Consider the following 22,239-nt stretch of genomic DNA (forward strand, 5'->3'; position numbering starts at 1 on the left):
GGCATTCTGGTCCTGCAGGAAAGACTCTGCATGAGATCCCTTTAGTGGCTTCTAGGGAGCCAGGCGTCACAGTACTACGGCGAGATGTCGGATGTGCTCCAGGTATCAGGTGAGTATGAACTGTGGAGGTCAGTGGAGATGCTGTTGACTTCATGCAGAACTTCCACTAGGTCCCTGTATATGCGCCGATGGAGAAGGTTTGTGACCTGGTGCAAGGCAAAAGGGGTGCACCCCACGTCATGTTGTCCCACTTAATTAGTAATGGAGTTTGTTTGCCCTATCCAAATCAGGTCTGCAAGTGGGCACAGTGAAGGGGTATCTGGCGGCTCTGTCCATTTTTAAGAGGATGCTAGAGCAGGGCTCTTCCTTTACCGTCCTGGTGGTAGCACAGTATTCAGAAGGCCTTGTTAATTGCTTCCCCGTTTGCCTTTTGCAGTCCCAGATTGGGACCTGAATCTAGTCCTAACGTTTCTGATGGCGGCTCCATTTGAGCTCTTACATTTGGTTCCCATCAGACTAGTCACGTTGAAAAGCCTACTTGGTGGAAATCACTTCCGCTAGAAGGATCATTGAGTTGCAGGCACTTTCTAGCAAGGCCCTTTTCCTAAATATTTTAAAGAAAAGGACTCCCTGAAGTTGCGCCCGAAATTCCTACCAAATGTGGTTTCGGAATTTAATAGGGGCGACAGTATAGACCTTGCAGCATTTTGCCCTCCACTCCATCCTTCGAAAGGACGAGGAGAGGCTTCACAGATTGGACCCAAAGAAGGTGCTGAGTTTCTATCTGGCCAGGATGGGTTCCTTCAGGATGACGAACTGCTGGCGCTTTTTCACAGTCCAGGTTGGGGTGAGCAGTTACTAAAACTATCTCACAGTGGATAGTGCTGTGCATTGCTTAATGTTATCAATCTGCAAGCAAGGAGGTTCCAGTAGGACTGATGGCCCACTCTACCAGAGGGGTTTAGGCTTCCTCTCCCGCTTCAGAGGGGAGTACCGGTCAGCACATGTTTGCCAAGCATCGTAACTGATGTGCGCTTTGGTAGGGCGGTCTTGCAGAGCTTTTCGGTTTAACTTCCAACCCTCCTCTGGCAAGGTTACTAATTTGGGAGTCTATCAAGATGAGGAATCTGTGGAAACATGCAATCCATTGAACGAGAAATTACTTAGCAGTAATCTTCTTTCTATGGATTCCTCTCCCATAGATTCCTCTTCGCCCGCCCAGCCTACCCCGCTTGGAAGTTCATGGACCATAGTCTGGTCACATTCTCGGGAGGATACCTCAGGGGCAACGTGCTCGCCTTGGAAGCAAGACGACACGGAACAACACTGATTCGATCACCAGGACCGCGCTTAGAAACCTCTTGGTATTAAGAGAGTTATAAATGACCTATCATATCATTTCATATCATATCATACTGATGTTGTATTTCTTGTGCAATGACTTGAGCAGAGTGTAAAGTTTGGAGCGGGAGGTAGTTGGCTTACTGCAACACTCCCTTTTTCTTCTTTTTTTTTAATAAAGTTTTTTATTATTTTGAAAACAAATAAACAATACAAACCAAACTTGCAGCATTATTTACAACAGACTCGTGAACATCAATTAACGCACATTACTGCTCCCCAAATCCCTCCCCCCTCAAGAGCTTGTTTGCGTTTCTCGTTCTGTATCTGCTGCGTGTGGCCGGGTATCGCTTCCTTCCGAAGCTGCAGAATCCATTATTGTGCCAAACAGTCCTGTTATTAACACTCTCCAAGCCATCAGGTTACCCACTTCTTCTTCCCCGCACTTGCTACATGCCTCCTGCCACACTACCGTTTCAGCCTCCGCCCATTTTTGCAAATCCCGCCACCATACCTCAACCCGTGGCTTGTGGCACTGCTTCGAGCCCATGGCAATCCTTTTAGCAAGCACATATGCCAGGTCCCTCAGTTTCCCAACAGGTTTAGTATTCCGTGGTCTGGGAAACCCTCCCAACAGGCAGGCCCAGGCCGTATCTATGTTGAGCGTGACCCCTTTATCCGCTAGTTTTCGTGCCACTTCCCCCCAAAAAAGCTTCAATCACTGGGCAAGACCAGAACATGTGTGTCATATCAGCACCTTCTTCATCCCATTTTGGGCATGCTTGTCTTCCTGCGTTTACAAACTTAGATATTCTCTTCGGGGTCATATAGGCTCTATGCATTATGTATAACTGTATCTGCTGCAATCTGGCGTTTCTGGACACCTTCTTGTGGTATCCCATAGCACGTTCCCACATCCCATCGGTCATCTGTGCCCCCACTAGGGATGTAACGGTATTACGGTATACCGTTAAAGATACCGTGAACCACTTAATTGAACAATAATAACCGTCACATTGTTTATACCGGTATACCGTTCATACCGTTAGGTGTGCTTTTCAATCTGATTTGGAAAGGCTGCAGTAAGCAAGTTCTGCGCAGTCTTGGTCTTGCACTGTTGGATGTGCCGTCTGCCAAGTAGTTTCAGTTTGAGCAGTTTTTAATGCCATTCCGTTAAACCATACGTGCCTGACACAAAATCAACATGTTAGCAATAGGAAGAATAAATACAGTGCCAAGAATGAAAGGGGTTTACTTTTTTTTATTTACATTTTTTTTTTAAAGCGCTCACACAGCCCCAGGGCATCGAGGCGCTGTTTAAGAAATTGGTTTTGTTTATTTTGTTGCGTAATTGTTTTTGTCTTAGTTGCGTATTTATAACATGCTTAAACATCCAGAGGTTTCTAAGCGCGGACCCAGGGACCGAACCTGTGTTGCTTCGTGTGGTCTTGCTTCCAAGGCACGCACGTTGCCGCTGAGCTATCCTCCCGGGACTTTGGGTTGGAGGCTTTGGGGTTTATATATTTATAATGGATAATGTTTTCTAAACATATGACAATAGCGGATTTCCCTGGTTCTATCATTGAATTTACATATAATAAGTCACACTGCGAAATTTAATCATCTCTGTGGGTATTCCCTGCTGCCATACCAAAGGGTAACATGTCCGTGATTACTGAACACCTTTTGGCCCAGAAGTAAACTAAAGGCTGTAACGTAAAGAGAGAGTGCGTGTGTGTGTATGTGCACAAGCGTATACTACCATCAGACTCCATTGATCTGTGGCATGCAGATTATCAATTTGGCAACATGTTCATCTTCACCAGTAGCCAGTGGGGGAGCTAAAAGCCTAAATGACCACTTAAGAAAAGCTATTCAGTTAGCTTTGCCAGTCGCAGCAGGGCCTCACCTCCCCCTCCTCTCCACACGTGCGTTTGTGTTTGGTGCAAGCAAGGGGTGGCATTTCAGTGGAAAGTATGTTGAAAAGCCCAATTCTGGCCCTGGGTGCATGGTTTTGTTTGTGATGATAAATCTGACAATTTATGACCTTTTAGAAAATATTTGTTAAGATTAGTTAACTCCACCTGCTATACCGCGATAACCATGATATACCGTCATTTGGCAAGAAGGTTATTGTACCGTCATAAAACTAATACCGTGACACCCCTAGCTCCCACCTCCGCTTCCCAGTCCAGCCTCAAATGAGTCAAATCCTTCCCCACCCATGTCATCACCATCTCGTACAATCTAGAGATCTCGTGCCCTCCTTCTGATATGTCATATATTGTTCCCATTAGGACGTCTGGCTCCTCCGCCAGTACAGTCTCTGGCCAGGTTTTATGAATAGTCTGCACTAGCCTAAGATACGTGACATATTGGCCTCAGTGCAAACCTGCCTCTTCTCCCAGTTCTTCGAAAACCTTAATGATCCCCTCTTGCCATACATCTCCCAATGTGACCAGCCCGACCGATTGCCAATAGGTCCTGATTATCATTCTGAGTTGGTTGTCTCCCCCAGCCAAGGCGACTAGCGGCACCTCTGGGGAACACGGGTACGGGTTCTCCATCAGTCGGCATACTCTGCGCCACATCTTCCACCCAAGCAACATCATACCCGGGCGTTCTTTCATTTCAAGTCTAGGCACCCAGATAATCTCCTTTAGGTAAAACGGGGTGCAGTCCTGCCCAAACAGCCTAAATTCAGGAGTTACCTCATCAGAAAGCCATTTGGTTACATATTGCAACTGACTAGCTACATAATAGGCCTCAAAATTTGGCAGCTTAATGCCCCCTCTACCATGGAAGTTCTGCAGCTTGCATAGCGCCACTCTATTGCGAGTGCCATGCCATAGGAAGTCCCTGCACATGCTATTCAGTTTGACAAAAAACTTTTTGGGTATCAAGTATGGTATATTACTGAAGAAATGTAACAGCCTGGGCAGGACCACCATTTTGAGCATCGCCCCTCGTCCCATCATCGCCAGCGGCAGCTTCTCCCAAAACTTCATACTTGTTCGGATTTTTTTCACCGCCACCTCGGTATTATGCAAGTGTTCCCCCTCCACCGTATGATACATATCTATTCCGTGGTAGCGGAAGGAATCAGCCGCCCAAGGTACGGACAAAACTGGCAACCGCTCCAGAGGGGCTCCTATGTAGCTCCCCAATGGGAACATGCTCGATTTTTGGGGGTTCACCGCTATGCCAGACAGTTCTGCATACCTTTCCATAACCTCTAGAATATACTAAAGATTTTCCTCTGGATATTTCAAGTATAGTAGTAAATCGTCAGCATACAAGGATATTAGGTGTTTCTCTCCCCCTACCTCAATACCAACCATGTCATATTGTTGTCTGAGGTACACTGCCAGGGGCTCCAGGGCTAGAATGTATAACATCAGGGACCAGGGGCACCCTTGTCTGGTGCCTCTACTGAGTTGCCATCTCTCAGATATCAACGATCCTGTGCGTACCCTGGCCAGTGGTTCACTGTATATTAATTTTGCCCACCTAACATAACCCGGCCCCATCCCGTATTCTTCCAGGGCCTCCAGCATCCATGGCCACCTCACTGAATCAAAAGCTTTGACTGCATCTAGGGACACCACCGCCATTTCCCCCTCGCTCCTGTTTCCCTCTTCAATCACCCGGTGGAGTCGCCTATGGTTGTGGGTTATATTTCTGTTGGGGACATAACCTGTCTGCTAATATCAGTTATCAGTGTATCAGTTTGCTAATAACTCTATGCAGTCTATTGGCCAGGACCGCCGTCAATATCTTGCTATCCTGGTTCAAAATTGACAACGGCCTATAGGAGCCGCAGCTATGCCCTGGCTTGTTGGGCTTAGGGAGCGGCACAATTAACGCTTCTCCAAGCGATTCCGGCAGCCGACCCATCTCAAAAGACTCATTGAGCATCTCTAGCATAGGGGGGAGTACTTCCTCTCTATATGTTTTATAAAACTCGCCAGGGAATCCGTCCGCACCTGGGGTCTTACAGGTGGGCAGCTGCTTTACCACCTCCTCCAATTCCTCTAAGGTAATCGGTGCGTCCAGCTCCTCCCTTTCTTCAGCACTAATCTTAGGTAACTCCATGTCTTTTGGAGTTTCTCTAATCTCCTCTCGATTGTCCCCTCCTATGTCCTCATTTAATGTCCTATAATAGTCCAAGAATGCCTCGTTGACTCCCTCCTGGGTGTCAACCACCTCCCCGTCTTCTCTAGTTATTGTCCTAATCGGGGGCCTGGGGGTTTCGCTCTTATATAACCACGCCAACAAGCGGCCAGTTTTATCCCCTCCTGCATGTTGCCTCTCGACATACTTCTTATAGTTAAGGTTGCAGAGCCTTTCCCAAAGCTCTGCGCACCTCTGCTGTAACTCGAGTACAAGTTCCGCATCCCCTCCCGCCCTGTTGCTTTCCCGCTCCAGTTTCTCTTCAGCTTCCTCTAGTTCCGTTAGGACCCCACCCTGTAGGCCTTTTGATTTAGCAATAGCAGCACCCCGCAATACTACCTTAAAGGATTCCCAGAGCGTGCACGCTGAGTCTACGCTGCCTGTGTTTACCTCAAAGTACTGTGTGATCGCATCCCTGATATCTTCCCTGAAGACCGGGTCCCGGAGCGCCTCCGCTCGGAGGCGCCATGTCGGTATCCGCGCCCTGGGGCGGCAGTACTGCCAACTCAGCGCCAGAGGCAAGTGGTCCGACAGGACCCTCGCTCTATAGTCTATTTGGGTGGTCTCTATCACCACGTCTGGCGTGGCAAAAAAGTAATCCAGTCTCGTGTGCAGTTGCTGAGGGGCTGAGTAATGCGAGTACTGTGTTTCATTAGGGTGTTTCAGCCTCCAAACAACTGCCAGTCCAAAGTCGTCTAGTAATGTCTGCAATACCCTGGCCGCTGGGGTGGGCCTATCAATCTTCCCATCAGATCTGTCTGCCTTTGGGTTGAGCACGCAGTTGAAATCCCCTCCCCAGATAACCGCTCCTCCCATACACGCGCCCAGATGAGTACACAGGGTTCTAAAATATGTCGCAGTGTTTTGGTTGGGGGCATATGTATTTATAATGCACACCTCTCTATTCTCTACAAAAGCCTTCAATATGACCAACCTCCCCTCCGTGTCCACCACTTCTTGTGTAAGTTGGAGCGGAACGTGCGGTGCCACCCAGACCAGCACTCCCCTAGCGTAGGCAGAATACGGAGAGCCTACTACAGTACGTCTCCACTTCTTCCCCACCAGTTCCAATTTTTGCCGGGTCGAATGTGTTTCCTGCAACAACGCAATATCAATCTTCTGTCTTTTCAAGTACATCATGACTTTGTTTCTCTTTAAGTAACTGTTAAGTCCCCTGACATTCCATGTTACGATCTTAAGGTCCCCCATGGCTCATGAGTGTCTTCTTGCCTTCCGTGTAGCGACTCCCCTTTGCCCACGCGATACAGATACAGCTCTCCATCTTTACTTGTAGCTTCTTGTACCAGCTCAAACTATCCATAACTATGTACACAGCAAATTCCCAACTTCCCTCCCCTCCCTCCACCCGTCCCTTCCCCAACATCACACACCCCAACTGCTGCCCAGCTCCATTCTCGGAACTCAGGCACCCCCACATCTAGCCCTGCAAGCACCAAACAATGCACAGAGCTCAGTAGGGTGAAGTCGCCCTAATGGCCACTTAACTAAAATTGTTGTGGGGTAAAGAGATCCGCTCTGTAAGGCTCCCATTATTTCAACAATAACTACAGTGCTCATAACATCTAGTGCAATAGTCTGACCTTCTCTACTGAAGGCTGCGCAAATGACTATATTCAAGTCCCACGTGCCGCGCCATCTTGTGGCACCTTCCTCGTGCATTACTTATCTCTTCCGTGCTCTCTCTCCGTCCGAACTTCTGACTCCTGGGGACATCCCTGTGCATCGAGCCATCCCATGGCATCCTCCGGGGTCTCAAAAAACAAAGTTTTGTGCTTATGAATGACTTTCAATTTTGCTGGATACAGTAACATATATTTGTGGCCCGCCTCTCTCAATCTCCGCTTTACCGTCCCAAAGTTCCTGCGGCTACGCTGCACAGACAGGGTATAGTCCGGGTAGGCCGTGATGTTTGCCGCTCCTCACGTAATCGTTCCTCCCTTACGAAAGTGTTCCAATATCCTCTCCCGATCTCGGTAATTAAGAATTTTGGCTATCACCGGCCTAGGCGGGTTTCCCGGCGGCGGCCTCCTTGTTAGAGCTCTATGTGCCCTTTCCACCGCAAATCCTTGAGATAGGGCTCCTCCGGGTATCTCTTGCAGTAGCATGGACTCAATAAATTCCGTGGGATCGTGGCCCTCCAATCCCTCCGGCAGGCCCACGATGCAGATGTTGTTTCGTCGGGCGCGTCCTACCGCCTCCTCCGCTCTGCTCTCCAAGTTGCCCACTCTTTGTATCAGGGCATGCAATTCGGCCTTATGGGAGGCACAATCTGCGGTATTCGGGCTAACTTCCTTCTCAAGGGACTCCGTGCGCTCCGCCAAGGCCCTGACGTCCTGTCGGAGTAGATTAACATCCTCCTGCACCTCTCCGACCTTGAGGTCCAGTGCCGTTTTCAGTTCAGTGACGGCTAGTTCGAGTTTAGATTCCCAGGCCGCCTTTAGGTCCGCAATCGCAGCTAGGACTTCTTGGTTAGCGCCCGATGTCATGCCGCTTGCAGGCGGCTTATCCCTGCTCTTGGTATTGTCTTGACCCGGGGACGTATTAGCGAAGTCATCTAAGGTGGGCTGTTTCGCCTTCGGCCTCACCGTTCTATTCGACATGACCCAGAGGACCTGTATTTTGCACAAATGACAAATGCGCACCCAGTATGCCCCTTTCGCTCGGTCACTGTGCGGCCTGCTCCTTCCTTTGTTCCGGACATTTGTCGGCCATTTTGTGTCGTCTTTCGTCTCCGGCGCTCCTTATCCTTTCCGCACAGATCTCTGCCGCCGTTCTTCCTACACCTTCCAGAAGTTCACCAAGCGTGGCCCAATCATTCACACACCGACATGTGTATTTTCAGCGGTCGTCAGCCCATCGTTACGCACTTTTTCGCCCGGATCATTGCAGGATCTCGGGAGCTCCTCCAGATCACGTCCTCCTACATGGCCCTCGTAGCCACGCCCCTCCTCCCTTTTTCTTCTTGGTTAATTTATAAGACTGAGATATTGGAGAATGAGGTAAGCAACCTATGGTAGTTTGCTAAAGTTGTTGTAATGCCTTTCCCCTTTACCATAGATTTCCTCTTGCAGGATGAGCCTGGGGAAAAAAAAGGTGGGGAACTAAGGTATGGGGGCGTAGTGCAACCTTTTATATGGCACCTAAAGTCACTTCCAATCAGTGAATGGCCACATACGAGGGAGTAGTTGTTGATGTTGAGCGGCACTACGCCCCCTGATGAAAAGTTTGCCAAGCAGTTGATGCTGGATAGGGTATCTATCAAGATGAGTAAGCTGTGGTAGAATGCAATCCATTGAAAAAGCATTCTACCGCAAACCACTAACGAATAATATTAACTTGACGGATAAACATAACCTCTGACAAAAAGACTAATTCAACTGCCTAGCAACGCTACTAAAATCTCTCAAATACTTTGCTTCCTCATCCTCAAAACACTGAACAAATCGTACTCATGCCTCCGCCGCAGAGGAGAACAAAAAAAATCACACAAACTGCACACACTCCATAACAGGAAACCAACCCAATCACACATACATCACCCCATACACACTCATGCACCAAACGCCACATAATGTCTACCAACTAAAAACAAAGCAGCACACAATTACTTTTTTCCACAATGATGCTGCCATCAGCCCACAAAAGCTCTCTTGCGCTTTTCCCTCTCAATCCCACTAAGCCCCCCAATGCTCATTTTTCAGATCCGCCAGAGCTCCTGGAAACCATGAAAATGGCATTGGTGTGCGGTATAAATTACAATAACATAACACAAACACATAACTTTCTTTTGATCAGTATAGATTACGGAAAATTAGAAATCTTTCTGAAAAGAACAAAATTATTAAACACACATTGAAGAAAACATTTGGCATGCTTATTTAGTAGGTACCTGTTATCACACATAGTAGTGAAGGAAGTGTAGCTCCATCACTGATGAACTGTTCATAATCTGCAAATGAAAGAACACAAAAACATGTACTTTTACTTTGCGATAGATTTCTTTCTTAGAAAATCTGATAAACAAATGTTGTGCACTGGCGACAAATAGAAGGCTGAAAGTTTTCAACAACAAGTGTGCAAAAAATCCTCCTTAGCACCTTGGGAAATATTCAAGGTTTCAATTGCAAACGCTACATTAGAGTCTCAAAATTGCCTGCAAATGACCTAAGCCAATGTCATAAACTACTCTTCTAGTTTCTCCTCCATAAAGAACACAGCTTTTTAGAATACTTTAATAAAAGGCTTTGGAGAAGGGGATTCACTTTCATGAGGTTCTCTACGTAGTGGTCCATTTAGAACGTTATCCTCGATGTATCAGCAAGTGGTTCTTTTTAATTCAAGTGAACGAACTGGCAGCATCTTTTAGAGTCAGTTACATATTATATTAGGCAGCTTACTCACGAGAGCTGGAGCTACCTACAAGTATTGCAATGACACCATTTTTTGTGGGCCACATCTGCATCTTCCAGCCTGACTGGATCCATGAATAGTTTGTTGATGGAAACGAAAGCATCCTTCTGTGACATGCCATGCTCTGGGTGGCAAAAGCCTCTGAAATCCATGAAAACAGCAGAAACTCTGCAGTGGTACCCTTTATTGAAGCCATAGAGCACACAGCATAACAGGGTATTGTTTGGCAATTTGAGTAGCTTGTCCTGGCCTCCCACAGAAGTAGTATCACATAAGTCAGAAATGTCTGTCCTGAAGCTCTGAGACCTCAAAAGCTGGCAGTTGGTTCTGTCCTACAGCTGAAGATAGAGTTTGGTCCTTTCCACCCAAATTGAAATCTTAAATAGGCACATAATATGGCCATGATGACGAGTTACCTGGGCCGTACTGAGTGTTAATGGGCTGCGGTCCGAGTTAATACTCCTGCGCTAGGCTCAAGCCTTTAACGAGGGCCTAGGATGTTGCAACCTGGTACAGCCTGGGTATCTCGTGATTATGGGCTTTACACCCCAAGGTGTTAATAGGCATTCATTTCTGTGAAAAAGAAGAACCCATTCTTTCAAAGAGTTACTAATCTAACATTCTATGTCAAGACTCGGAGGCTCAGATTATGCTCAAACTTCTCTTTACTCACTCGAGCAGCATCAACAAAATCAACAATCATGAAAAACAATAATAATAAACTACAAATCCCAACAAAAACCAACATATTTGTAGTCAGTTTTTCATAGGTTGTAATAAACACGGGACTTCATTCCCCAATCACGATCCCTTCTCCTCTATAACATGCTCTGAATCCATAGTCCTTCCTCTTTCTTTGCTGCTCGAGCAGCTGAGATAAGTACTTGATTTATCTAATGTGTTTCGTGTGCATGATTACTAATGTTATGATCATGATTATGTTTATGCATGCGCGCGCGCAGATTTAGGGCTTAGGACACGCGTCGCACAGGTTTTGGTCGGCGGAGCATATCCGCGGTGAAGGGATACCGACGGGACTTCTGTTCCGGCGTCTTTTCCGCCTCGTTAGGAGGCACTGTGATAGTGGAAATTTGCAACGGCGCAACGGGACTCGTTGGGTTCTGGCGCCATTGCGAACTGTAATTTGGAAGAGTGACAGCCTCGGTACATACTGACGGATCGGATTACCTGGTTTTATGCGGCGGCATCCCACTGCTGCACGCTAAGTGTGAAGAGTGAACAGTTCTGTTGAAAAGGCCGCGAGCGCCATCTAGTGGCACAAAGTGGTACCGCAGACTAGGAAGAGCTCTGGCACCACACAGCTGGGTCCAGCCCCAGGTAAAAGTGAAATAGACCCCTCATTGTTCTGCCTGCTGGGGGAGGAGGCATTAAGAGCTGTATAACATCTCATTGACAGGCTCAGTCCCAGGCAAAACTGCTAACTATACCAAGTCTCGCCAAGCTACACTATAAGCATATTATTTGACGGGGGCAGCCCAAGCAAACTGCACATATACCTTTTAAGGCACTACTAACATGAGCGATTATTCAGAAGAATCTGAAGGGCCTCATATCAGCGGCCTGCGTATGAGTGAGGCAGTCCAGAGAATGGAGAGTGCCGAGAGGCCCCGTGGAGAGAGGGGCATTCTGTGTAGCCTGGCTGCCTTGTCGCAAGGCAAGCAGCACAGGCAGAAAGGGGGAAGCAAACATAAAACCCGCAGGGACCGTAGCGCCCAGACCCCCCCAGGTTCACCCCGTAGATCCAGCTCGGAGAAAAGGAAGGCGAGATCTCGCGAGAGGCGAATCCTAAGCTCAAGCGAATCGGACGACGACTATTGCAAGAGCAGTTCTAGATCTGAGGGATTCACTTCTTCAGACTCTCAGACCTCCCCAGAAGAGGATGAAAGTCAACCTAAGAGTAAGAAAGGCAGGAGGGAAGAGGAGGATCCTCTCAGAGATGAGTTCAATCCAGATGACCTTGTTCATCCAAGGTCCAATGAGTGGGACCCTCCGGAAAAGATTGCGGAGTACATCAGAAGACGCTTGAGGGCGCCGCTGAGCAAACAGGCAAGATCTAAACTCAAAGCAGAGTGTCCACGACCAAGGGTCCCGGACGGGGTGGCGGAGACCGCTGAAATCGATGACAGAATCCTTACGTCCCTGGGCAGGTATGGCAGGGATGTAAAGAGAGGCATCGATAAGTCCTGGAGGTCCTGCCAGGATAAGTTGCTGGACATGCTGGGGCCAATTATGAAAATTTGGCAGCTGGCGGAGGAGGCTAAGGCCAAGAAAGAGCCCATGGACCCGGCATTGTAGCTGGCTGGGCTCAGAGGATCCTCAGTCTGCTAGGTAACGTGAATATGGCATTAGCCACGGAAAGAAGAAGGTCCATCCTAATGAAGCTGGATTCCAGGCTAGGGGAGATGGCGACATCTGAGCAAGCTATGGCAGCTAAGGGCAAGCTGTTTGGGGACCTGTTCATTAAGGACATAGCGAAATTCGCCAGTACATACGTCTCAATGGATAGGGCCCAATCTTCTCTGAAGAAAATATTCGGCCGGAAGGTTTTCGACAGGGCTGGAGGAGGAAAGGGCCGCTCGTCCAGCCGTGGCCAGTATAGAGGCCCCCCATAGAGACATAGCTTCTTGGAAACAGGAAGATCGGAGATCCAACCCATTCTTCCCTTCCAGGGGAAGAGGCAGGGGTAGAAGTTGGAGGAACAATGGCAGACAACAGCATTAGAATAATTCAGGTGAGAGATGTAGAATACACAAAACAGTTGGATGTGAGTATTCCTCCAGTAGGAGGAAGAGTGCAGTTGCATGTAGGAAAATGGGAGGAGTTGTCCTCAGATGCATAGATAAGGCAGACTGTGCGAGTTTTTCAGTTAGAATTTTGGCGAGAGCCATATCAAGAGGTGTTGCAGAGGCAGATAAAGTTCAGCAGAGAAGACAAGGAGCTTCTAGACAAGGAGGTAGAGTTGCTCAGGGTAAAGAACGCAATAGGTCCAGCCTCAAAAGGTCTGTGAGGTTTCGTAAGCAATCTGTTTTTAGTGAAAAGGAAAAGCAAGGTAGGGCTAGTGATAAACCTGAGGGGTTTGAATTACTTCCTAGTGTACAGGCACTTCAAGATGGAAGGGATTAATCTTTTAAGAGATGTTCTCCAGCAGGGAGATTGGTTGGCACGGATGGATCTCAGAGATGCATACTTAGCGATTACAATCGAAGCAAAGCAGACAAAGCTTTTGCAGTTTCTATGGAAAGGACAGAAGTGGGAGTTCAAATGCCTTCCGTTTGGGTTGGCTTCAGCACCGTGGTGTTTCACCAAGCTTTTGAAACCTGTGGTAGCATACCTGAGAGAACAAGGGATCAGGTTGATCATTTACCTGGACGATATCTGTCTAATGTGTCAGGACAGGGGAGTTCTAGTACAACAGGTTCAGGTAGCTACGGGTTTGCTACAGCAGCTGTGATTTCTGATAAACTGGGAGAAGTTGGAACTAGAGCCAGCACAGGAAATGGAATTTCTGGGGTTCAGCTAAGAGACGACCCAGGGCGTCCTCAAGCTCCCTTTGGACAAAGTGAACTCAGTGAAGAAGGAAATCAAGAGTATGATGACGAAACAAGAAGTTTAATTGAGGGAAATAGCGAGACTAGTAGGCCGTCTGTCATCATCAATTCAGGCAATATTCCCAGGGCCCCTGCATTACAGAGTGTTGCAGAGGTTGAAGATAGATCATCTCAGGAGGGGTCTATCTTACGAACAGAAAGTGAGGGTATCGCGGGAAGCGAGATTGGAACTGGAATGGTGGTACTACCACATGGAAACATGGAATGGCAGGGCAATATTTGACTCATCCCCGGACCTGGTGATAAGAGTCCGATGCCAGCCGATGGGGATGGGGAGCCAGATGTGGAGACCAGTCGACAGGAGGGAGATGGTCGAGCGAAGAGCTGGGTCTCCACATCAATTGCCTGGAACTTCTGGCGGGCTCCTTCGCAGTCCGGTGTTGGACCCGGGAAGGAGTGAAAGCTGCCATTCTGTTGAAGATGGACAACGTTTCGGCGGTCAGATATATAAATCGACTGGGCGGAACGTGATCAAAGAGGCTGACGGAGATGGCCAAAGAGTTCTGGCAGATATGTCTCCAGAAAGGAATACGCGTGAGAGAGGAACATCTGCCTGGGGATCTCAATCTGGTAGCAGATTGGAATTCGAGATACCTGAGGGACTCCAGCGACTGGCAGCTGGATGACTCAGTATTTCAGGAGATAATGCGTCGCAGGGGTCCTTGTCAGACAGATCTGTTCGCCTCCAGACTGAACAGGAAGATCTCCAGGTTTTACAGCTGGAGACCGGATCCGGAAGCGACAGCGACAGATGCATTACTCCAGCCCTGGGGACCAGCAAGAGAATACACGTTCCCTCCGTTCGCCATGATAGCGCGCACAGTGGTGCAAGTCAGGCAACAGCAAGCCACAGTGATTTTGATATCAGACTGGAGAGGTCAGGCTTGGTTTCCGGATCTTCTGGAGTTGTCTTACGAAGCTCCAATTCGGTGACCAGACAGAGAGGATATATTGTTAAATCCAGCAGGAGAGATTCATCCATTGGTCAGGTCAGGGAGCTTGAGTCTCATAGCTTGGCCGATTTCAGGGAAAATTGGTCTAAGCCAAGACTTTCAGGCAGAGCTCAAGAATTTATTAGGGAATCATGGGCGCCGGCTACGGGGAAGGCCTATAGAGTGGCATGGAATAGATGGAGTGATTGGTGTCTGGAGAGAAAGGTTGATCCCGTACCTACAGATGTAGTGCACATAGTGAATTTCTTGGCAGCGCAAGCAGCGCAGGCGAATGCTTACAGGACCATTAATAATTATAGATCAGCGGTATGTAGGCTTCTGAAAGGCATCAGATGCATGAGACCACCTACACCTAGATATTCTCATTTATGGGATGTGACTATAGTATTAAAGATGTTTGAGACATGGCCAGACAATGAGCTCTTGTCTAGAAAAGCGTTGTGGGCCAAGTTAACTACCCTATTGTGTCTGATTTCTTGCAAAAGAGTATCTGATGTGAAGGCCTTCAAAGTGAATAGGAAATCCTTTTCACCTTCAGGGGTAGTATTTTACATAGAGAAGAGAATTAAGACAAACATTAAATCAGTTGACATGGCTTTTCCGGGGAAACCTAAATTGTGTCTAGTTAGATGCTTAAACGTGTACATAGAGAAAGCAAATAGGGTGAGACCTGTGGAAGAGTATCAGTTGCTGATAGCTATTAGGAATCCTTTTAGAGCAGTAGCATCAGCCACCTTGTCTAGATGGGCCAGGTGGTGTATGGCTGAAGCAGGCGTAGACGTGAGTCAGTTTGGAGCACATTCCACACAAGGTGCTATGGCATCATCGTCTTTTAGGGCAGGAGCCCGTCTGGAAGATATTCTGAAAGCGGCAGACTGGTCTAATGAAAAGACATTCAAGAATGTTTATTTTAGACCAGTGGAGCAAGTAGCGTCGTTGGTGGTAGGTAAGCTTTAAACTAGCATAATCTGAGCCTCCAAGTCTTGACATAGAATACAGATTTTCCATACATTTGTTACAGAAAGTCATGATTCTATTAAAGACTCAGAGGCGAAAGATTATTCCACCCAATTTCTATTGCTGCTATACAAGTGGATAATGTGATATTTGAAAAATAATGCAAACTTGTATTTGGTATGATAATGTTATTGTTATGCGATTGCCCACCCGTTCATAATGAGATTGGTAATAGTTTATATTTGTTTCAGGGACGAAGCAGAAAACAACACCTTGAGAAGAATATCAGGGAAGGTTAAGTCGTCTACCGGTTGGGGCGCAAGTTTGAATTAGTTCAGCAAAAGAAAGAGGAAGGACTATGGATTCGGAGCATGTTATAGAGGAGAAGGGATCGTGATTCGGGAATGAAGTCACGTGTTTATTACAACCTATGAAAAACAGACTACAAATATGTAGGTTTTTGTTGGGATTTGTAGTTTATTATTATTGATTTTCATGATTGTTGTTTTTGATGATGCTGCTCGAGTGAGTAAAGAGAAGTTTGAGCATAATCTTTCACCTCCGAGTCTTTAATAGAATCATGACTTTCTGTAACGAATGTATGGAGAATCTGTATTGCCTCCATTGAAATGGTAGGGAGGCTCCATTCGGAACCCATCTTCCATTTCCATGGCAGCCGTTGGACTTGAGGAGCGGCATCACGGTGCTGTAGCGCCCCCAAAACCACTTCAGGTAAATGAAGCCTGTAGGGATCAAGAGCGCGTCTTAAAGCACGGAGGCTCTGTTTGTCAAGCCAGAGCTGCCATAGCAGCTGACTCGTTGCTCTGCCCATCATTAAAATCCACCGTTTCGCCCACAAGGGCTGAAGCCTGCGGGATCAAGGGCGCGACTGTTAGAGCGCAGAGGCTGTTCGAGCACGGAGCAGCTAGAGGTGTACACCTACAACAACATTTTTTCTGCCCTCGTTACCTCACTATCTTAAAGCTCCATGTGGCATATCTGCAGGAGAATCCTTTGCTTGTCCGAGACGCACCACATGGTAACCCAACGCTGGTTTTCCTGGATATGGGAAGAACGTTTGAACAGTAGGAATGAGCAGTTTGGCATGAATTACACCCAGGCCCCCCCCGGATGGGAGGCCCAGGGCCGTAAGCTCGGAGGTGGGGGAGTTGTGCGAAGTCTGGTGGGGCAGCACCTTCCAGGTGCTGCCCCACTTAGCATGCACATGGTGGGGGCGGGCACCTGGGTCCCCCAGACAAAGGGGACCCAGACTGCGTGTCTCCAGTGCAGAAAAGCGAGGTGAGGGGGGCAGGTGACAACAGGTAGTCCCTGCCCCCTGTCACCTTGCTCGCCAACTTCAAAGGTCCCCCCTTCACATCCTGGGGGATGCAGAGCGGGGACCTTTGAAGTTCAAAGAGGGGCCGCTTTGCCCCGAGGCAGAATTTTGCCTTTATCTGGCAGGGGCAAGGTGGCCCCTCTCATTCCTTCTCCCCGCCATCTCGCAGACAGCAGCAGGACAGCTACAGGTTTCTCAGCGCTCAGAACTCTTCGGAAAGAGACAGGCTTTCAAGAATGGAAGAAGTTGTTGTATTCCTGCTGTTTCTTCCATCTGGCTTCATCGGAGCTCTGCTGTACGTTAGCTACACCAGCCCCGTGGACATCGACGGTGCTTGAAAAACAAACAAGGAGTCGGAAGCCAACGGACGGACAGGGAACCTAAGAGAGGCAGTAGGAGGCACAAAACTGGTCCGGCAACGCATTCACGAGTTGAAGCAGAAAAGAGGAGATTTTTATCACAAATTCTCGGAGGTTTATAGTTATAGTTTCGACAGCCATAGTTTCAAATGGCAATGGTTCCGACACAAAGTTTCGATTTTTTTGCGGGGGGATGGGGGGAGTCCCCCCCAAAGCCCTGTTTTTTTTAAAAAAAAATACCTTTACAATACGAAATTAAAAAAAACTTTAATATAAAAAACATTTCTAAACTTTTTTCGGCACTTTTGTGTCGAAACTTTTGGCATTCAAAACTATTGTCTCGATGACTGGACCCCATTCTCCGATGCACGGCAGGTCTTTTCGCGTGCTCCAAGGCACGATCGCGGGTCCGGAAAAGCTTCAGACCAACGACCTTTAACCCTACTCATAGGCGCTTGGAAGGATGGAGTCCCTCCCGGACCCTCTGACACAGCTGCTAGCGTGACAGCTGCTCTGGGGATACCGCGGCGACGCTGCATAAACATAAGGAAGCAAGCAGCCCGTGCCTGGAGCGTTAAGGGCTAAAAGCCCCAATCTCGGAAGCAGGTCAACACAGAGCACCCTCGAAAGAGGTAAAACTCGAACAGCGCAAGGAAAACTTTGTATACGTAATACTGAACGATTCCGCATTAGCACATCAGTACATTGCGGAAGGCAGCTCGGCAGAAAGTGAACTCTTTACACTCTGGGGGGAGCTGAATGCAGTGAAAAGAACAAGCCGAACTGGGGGAAAGAAAAGGCTTTACATTAATACCTGCATCCAGGCCAAGCCACCACAGAGCAGGGCACTGTGGTGTTAACAGGCCGTTGCCTTTCCAAAACACAGCACCGGCAAGCATCTGAAGAGAAAGCAGACAGTGCTTCAATCGGCTAAAAGCGCAAAACAATTTTTCGAAGCAGGAGGACACGGAGCAATAATTGTAACTTATAACTGGTACCGTAAAGAAGAAGGAAGGTGCCTTACATCATATGGAAGTGCTATACCCCTGGCAGCATTGGTCAGAAGCGAGCATGCAGGGGCACAGCACACTAAGTGGGCAACACAAGGACGGCCCACTACAAACCAGCACACAGAAGCCAAAAGAGGAAAGTGATGGCCAACTCTTTATCCCTAAAAGAAACACTACTCCTGGAATGGGCAAAAGCAGCAGAAGCAGTCCATGGTATGGACATGGTGCAGGAAAGAATGGCGAAGCTCGCATCTACCAGCCTCAACGAGGATGACACAGACGCCCTGGAAGATGAGGTCGACGGCGATGAAGGAGTCAGCAGAAAGGGAGCAGCCGGCCAGGAAGAAGCAGCGCTTTGATGTCCGCAGCATGCCCGCCTTGTCAGACACCCACCAAGGCACCAAAATGGCACAATGGTGCGGGTGCTGGGAAAAAGAAGAGGCACAGGGATGACTCGAGCAGCTCCAGCAGCGAGAGTGACAGCACGGACACAGAGTCTGAATCTAGGGGCGAGAATGACCAGGGCCACCTTAAAGTATGGGCCAGGCCTAGCAATGATGCCTCCAAGCCCACATATGACTAAATATGGGAGGCGCACAGCCGGCAAAAGTGTGCCTAAAAAAGACTATTGCATGGCACATAGAGTGAAAAATTAAGAGAAAGATTTGGAAAAAGCAATTCATTGATATTTTTTGCCTATTAGAATATGAAAAATTAGGTTTTGGCATTTCCAAAAGGGATAAGAAAGAGTAAGAAAGAGAGAGAACAAAGAGGCCCACACTAGAGAAGAATATTCAGAACTGGGAAACCTCTTTTCAAATCCTGTCAACAATCATTCTAGAAAAATTCCCAGAAGAGGGCACTGCACTGATTGCCTACCACCACAGAATTTTGGAGATTCACAATACCTTTTGGGGAGGAGGGGTAGGGGCGGGTAGAGTCATGGCTGAATTATGATAGAGTTCAGGAAGGAGATGCAGAGATTCCCTGATCTGGGCTGGGAGGAAGAAGATCCTAAACTGTATATTTTCCATCTATTAAAAGTAAACTCAGCTAGGAGCACTCAGAGCAGCAAAGACCAAGAGCATCAGTATAACAGAAGGGGTAGAAACAGGCAACATAACCAGCACAGGCCTCAACAAGACAGTACAAATACTAACATAAACAAACCCCCTTTCAAAGATAAAAAGCGGGGCAAAATCAAGGGCAGTCTGGCAACCGCAGCACCGGGGGGGGGGGGGCAAAGGAATCACCCCGGGGACCTGCTGGTACTTCAACAGAGGGTCATGCAACAAGGGCACTGAGTGCAGATACAAACACCAATGCAGCACATGCAATGGTGGCCACAGCAGCAACAACTGCACAACAGCCTCTCCCTCCAGGCCCAGCCCAAAAGTCACAGAGGGCAAAAACATGCACTAGTTATAAGATGGGGGCCTCACCAATAAATATTGACCAACTACTACAAATGTTAGAGAGCTACCCTGACCCAGCAGCTAGAAAATTCTTGGGTCAGGGCTTCAAAGAAGGCTTTCAGATTCCACTCAAGGGCCAGGGATCTCCCACCATACCCAAGAACATAAAATCTGCCTCATCCAGAGCCAGCATAATAAGTGAAAAAATTGATAAAGAGCTACAACTAGGGAGGATTGAGGGTCCCTTCCAACACCCCCTTCACTAAGTTTTTATGCTCCCCCCTGGGCATTGTGCCCAAAAAAAGAGCAGGGGGAGTTCAGGATGATCCATCATTTATCACACCCACCCGGTAGCTCTTTCAATGATGGCATCCCTGCCACGGAGGCTGCTGTCTCTTACAGCTGCGTCCAAGACGCTCTTGACCTAGTAAAACTGTCAGGTAAACACGCTCTCATGGCGAAAGCCAACATTAAGTCAGCTTTCAGGCTTCTGCCCGTGCACAGGAACACTTACCAGTAGTGGCTGTGCTTCCATTTTGACAATAAATTCTACTTTGATAAATGCCTTCCCATGGGCTGCGCCATCGCGTGTACCTATTTTGAACAGTTCAGTGCTTTCCTACAATGGGCATTCCAACAGGCCATGCCCAGAGCCAGAATGGTACACTATCTGGACGATTTCTTCTTCACTGGCCCAGCAGGGTCTCCCCTATGCAGCACATCCATCAAACAATTCAGTGAAACCATGCAGGCATTAGGGGTCCCACTGGCGCCTGAGAAGACAGTAGGACCCACCACCACCCTGTCATTCCTAGGAATAGAGATTGACTCTTCCAAGGGGGAATGCCGCTTACCCAGAGATAAAATAGAGGACCTTCTAAAGACAATAAGGTTGATGACAGGCAGGGACAAGGAGACCCTACGGGAAATACAGTCCCTTGCTGGGAAGCTCAATTTTGCTACCAGAATCATGCCCCAAGGTCGGGTCTTTCACAGGAGCCTGGAACTAAAAATGAGCGGGGTTACAAAGCCACACCACCACATCAGATTGGGCAAGGAAATAACACAAGACCTGGCCATGTGGGAATCATTTCTTAACAATTTCAATGGCCAGGTGATATGGCGCAAACCCATGAATGGGGCAGACAAAAGGTCCCTGTACACTGATGTGGCTGGCAGCAGAGGTTTTGGGGTATGTTTTGATAACAAGTGGTGCGCTGGCAACTGGCCTCCCGGCTGGCAGAAGAGGGGCTGGATCAGGAACATCACACTGCTAGAGATATTCCCCATATGGCTGGCACTCTACTTATGGGGGAACTTGTTGGCCAACACAGAACTGGTCACATGGTCAGATAACATGGCTGTTGTACACATTTGAAACAAGGCCGCTGCCTCCTGCCCTCTGGTGCTAAAAGTGTTGAGAGAAATGACAAAAGTCGCCCTGAAAAATAACATTGTAATAATTGGGCGGCACATTGCAGGCAAAGATAACAAGGCCGCTGACACTCTGTTCTGTTTTCAGTTCTCCACTTTCAGGGCACTAAACCCACAGGCAGAAGCCATGAAGACAGCAGTTCCAGAAGAGGTTTGGGCCATCATGGAAATAACCAGGTCAGCCCCCACCAGCCAGCCAGTCACAGCTCTCCCATGGGATGCCCTCTCCCAGCTCTACCCCCTCCTCCCCTCCGGGCCCGGGCAAGGGGGGCTGCCTTTCCCGGCACCACACTAGAACAGGTGAGCCAAAAGATGTCCTAGGGGAATTGGCCAAAAAGACACTGGCACAGACAACTGCCAAAATGTACAATAACTGCTTGACGGATTTTGGAAACATCACAAAAGTCACCAACATCAGGGATATACAGGAGAGCCATGTCAATGACTTTATGGAGGGGCTTTCAAACAAAGCAAAAAGAAGGCATGGGCTTCATCCCATCTGGCAGCAGTCTCATATTACACTAGATTAGCGGGGGCACCCGACCCCACCCACGGCGCGCTAACCAGATATGCTCTCAAGGGTTGGTCCAAAATGGAAGGGGTCAAGACAGACACCAGGCGCCCCCTCAATTTTGCTAAATTAAAAATTCTGCTAGACACCCTCCTTGCAGTATGAAACAATGCCTATGAGACCTCCCTATTTAGAGCAGCCTTCACACTCAACTACTTTCCGGCTTTCAGGATCAGCGAGATAGCCTCCAAAAACACAGGATCAGAGGAAGGGCTGGATGTAGCCAACATCCACCTGGGGAAGGACTCCATAGCAGTGAAACTGTGTAGATCCAAAACTGACCAACTAGGAAAAGGGAGGATCATCAACCTTTACTGCATTGAGGCAACAGAATACTGCCCCATTTGCACCACTAGGGTCTTCATTAACAAGCGCCCCGGCCTGCATTTCCAGGACACCATCACCTACTGGTGGGGCAAGCCGGGCATGTGCTGGGAAGACCTACACGACAAATTGGCCGGCCTACTGGGGGCCTGCTCCCCTCCCCCGGAGTATCTCATCATCCACCTCGGGGGCAATGACTTGCCTCAACTGGGCAGGAAGCTCCTCCTGGCTGAAATCTGCACCTCTCTCAGATCCCTGGCTCACATGCTAAGACTTCGAACAGAAGTGATGATGTCAGAAATCATC

The 22,239-nt window shown here is 48.2% G+C and overlaps 1 protein-coding gene across 2 annotated transcripts in view; it reads right to left on the reverse strand.

Annotated features, from left to right (window-relative positions):
• The window catches only part of ALG1 (ALG1 chitobiosyldiphosphodolichol beta-mannosyltransferase), a 2,244,281-nt gene that overhangs the window by 683,255 nt on the left and 1,538,787 nt on the right, over positions 1-22,239 (reverse strand). For both annotated transcript variants that reach the window (XM_069646120.1, XM_069646119.1), the window contains one exon: positions 9,425-9,484. In XM_069646120.1, the coding sequence (XP_069502221.1) occupies positions 9,425-9,484 (60 nt within the window). The remainder of the gene's footprint in view (positions 1-9,424; positions 9,485-22,239) is intronic.

The sequence above is a fragment of the Ambystoma mexicanum genome, chromosome 2p (assembly GCF_040938575.1).
Source record: "Ambystoma mexicanum isolate Mex_15411 chromosome 2p, UKY_AmexF1_1, whole genome shotgun sequence".
In the NCBI taxonomy this organism is placed as follows: Eukaryota; Metazoa; Chordata; class Amphibia; order Caudata; family Ambystomatidae; genus Ambystoma; species Ambystoma mexicanum.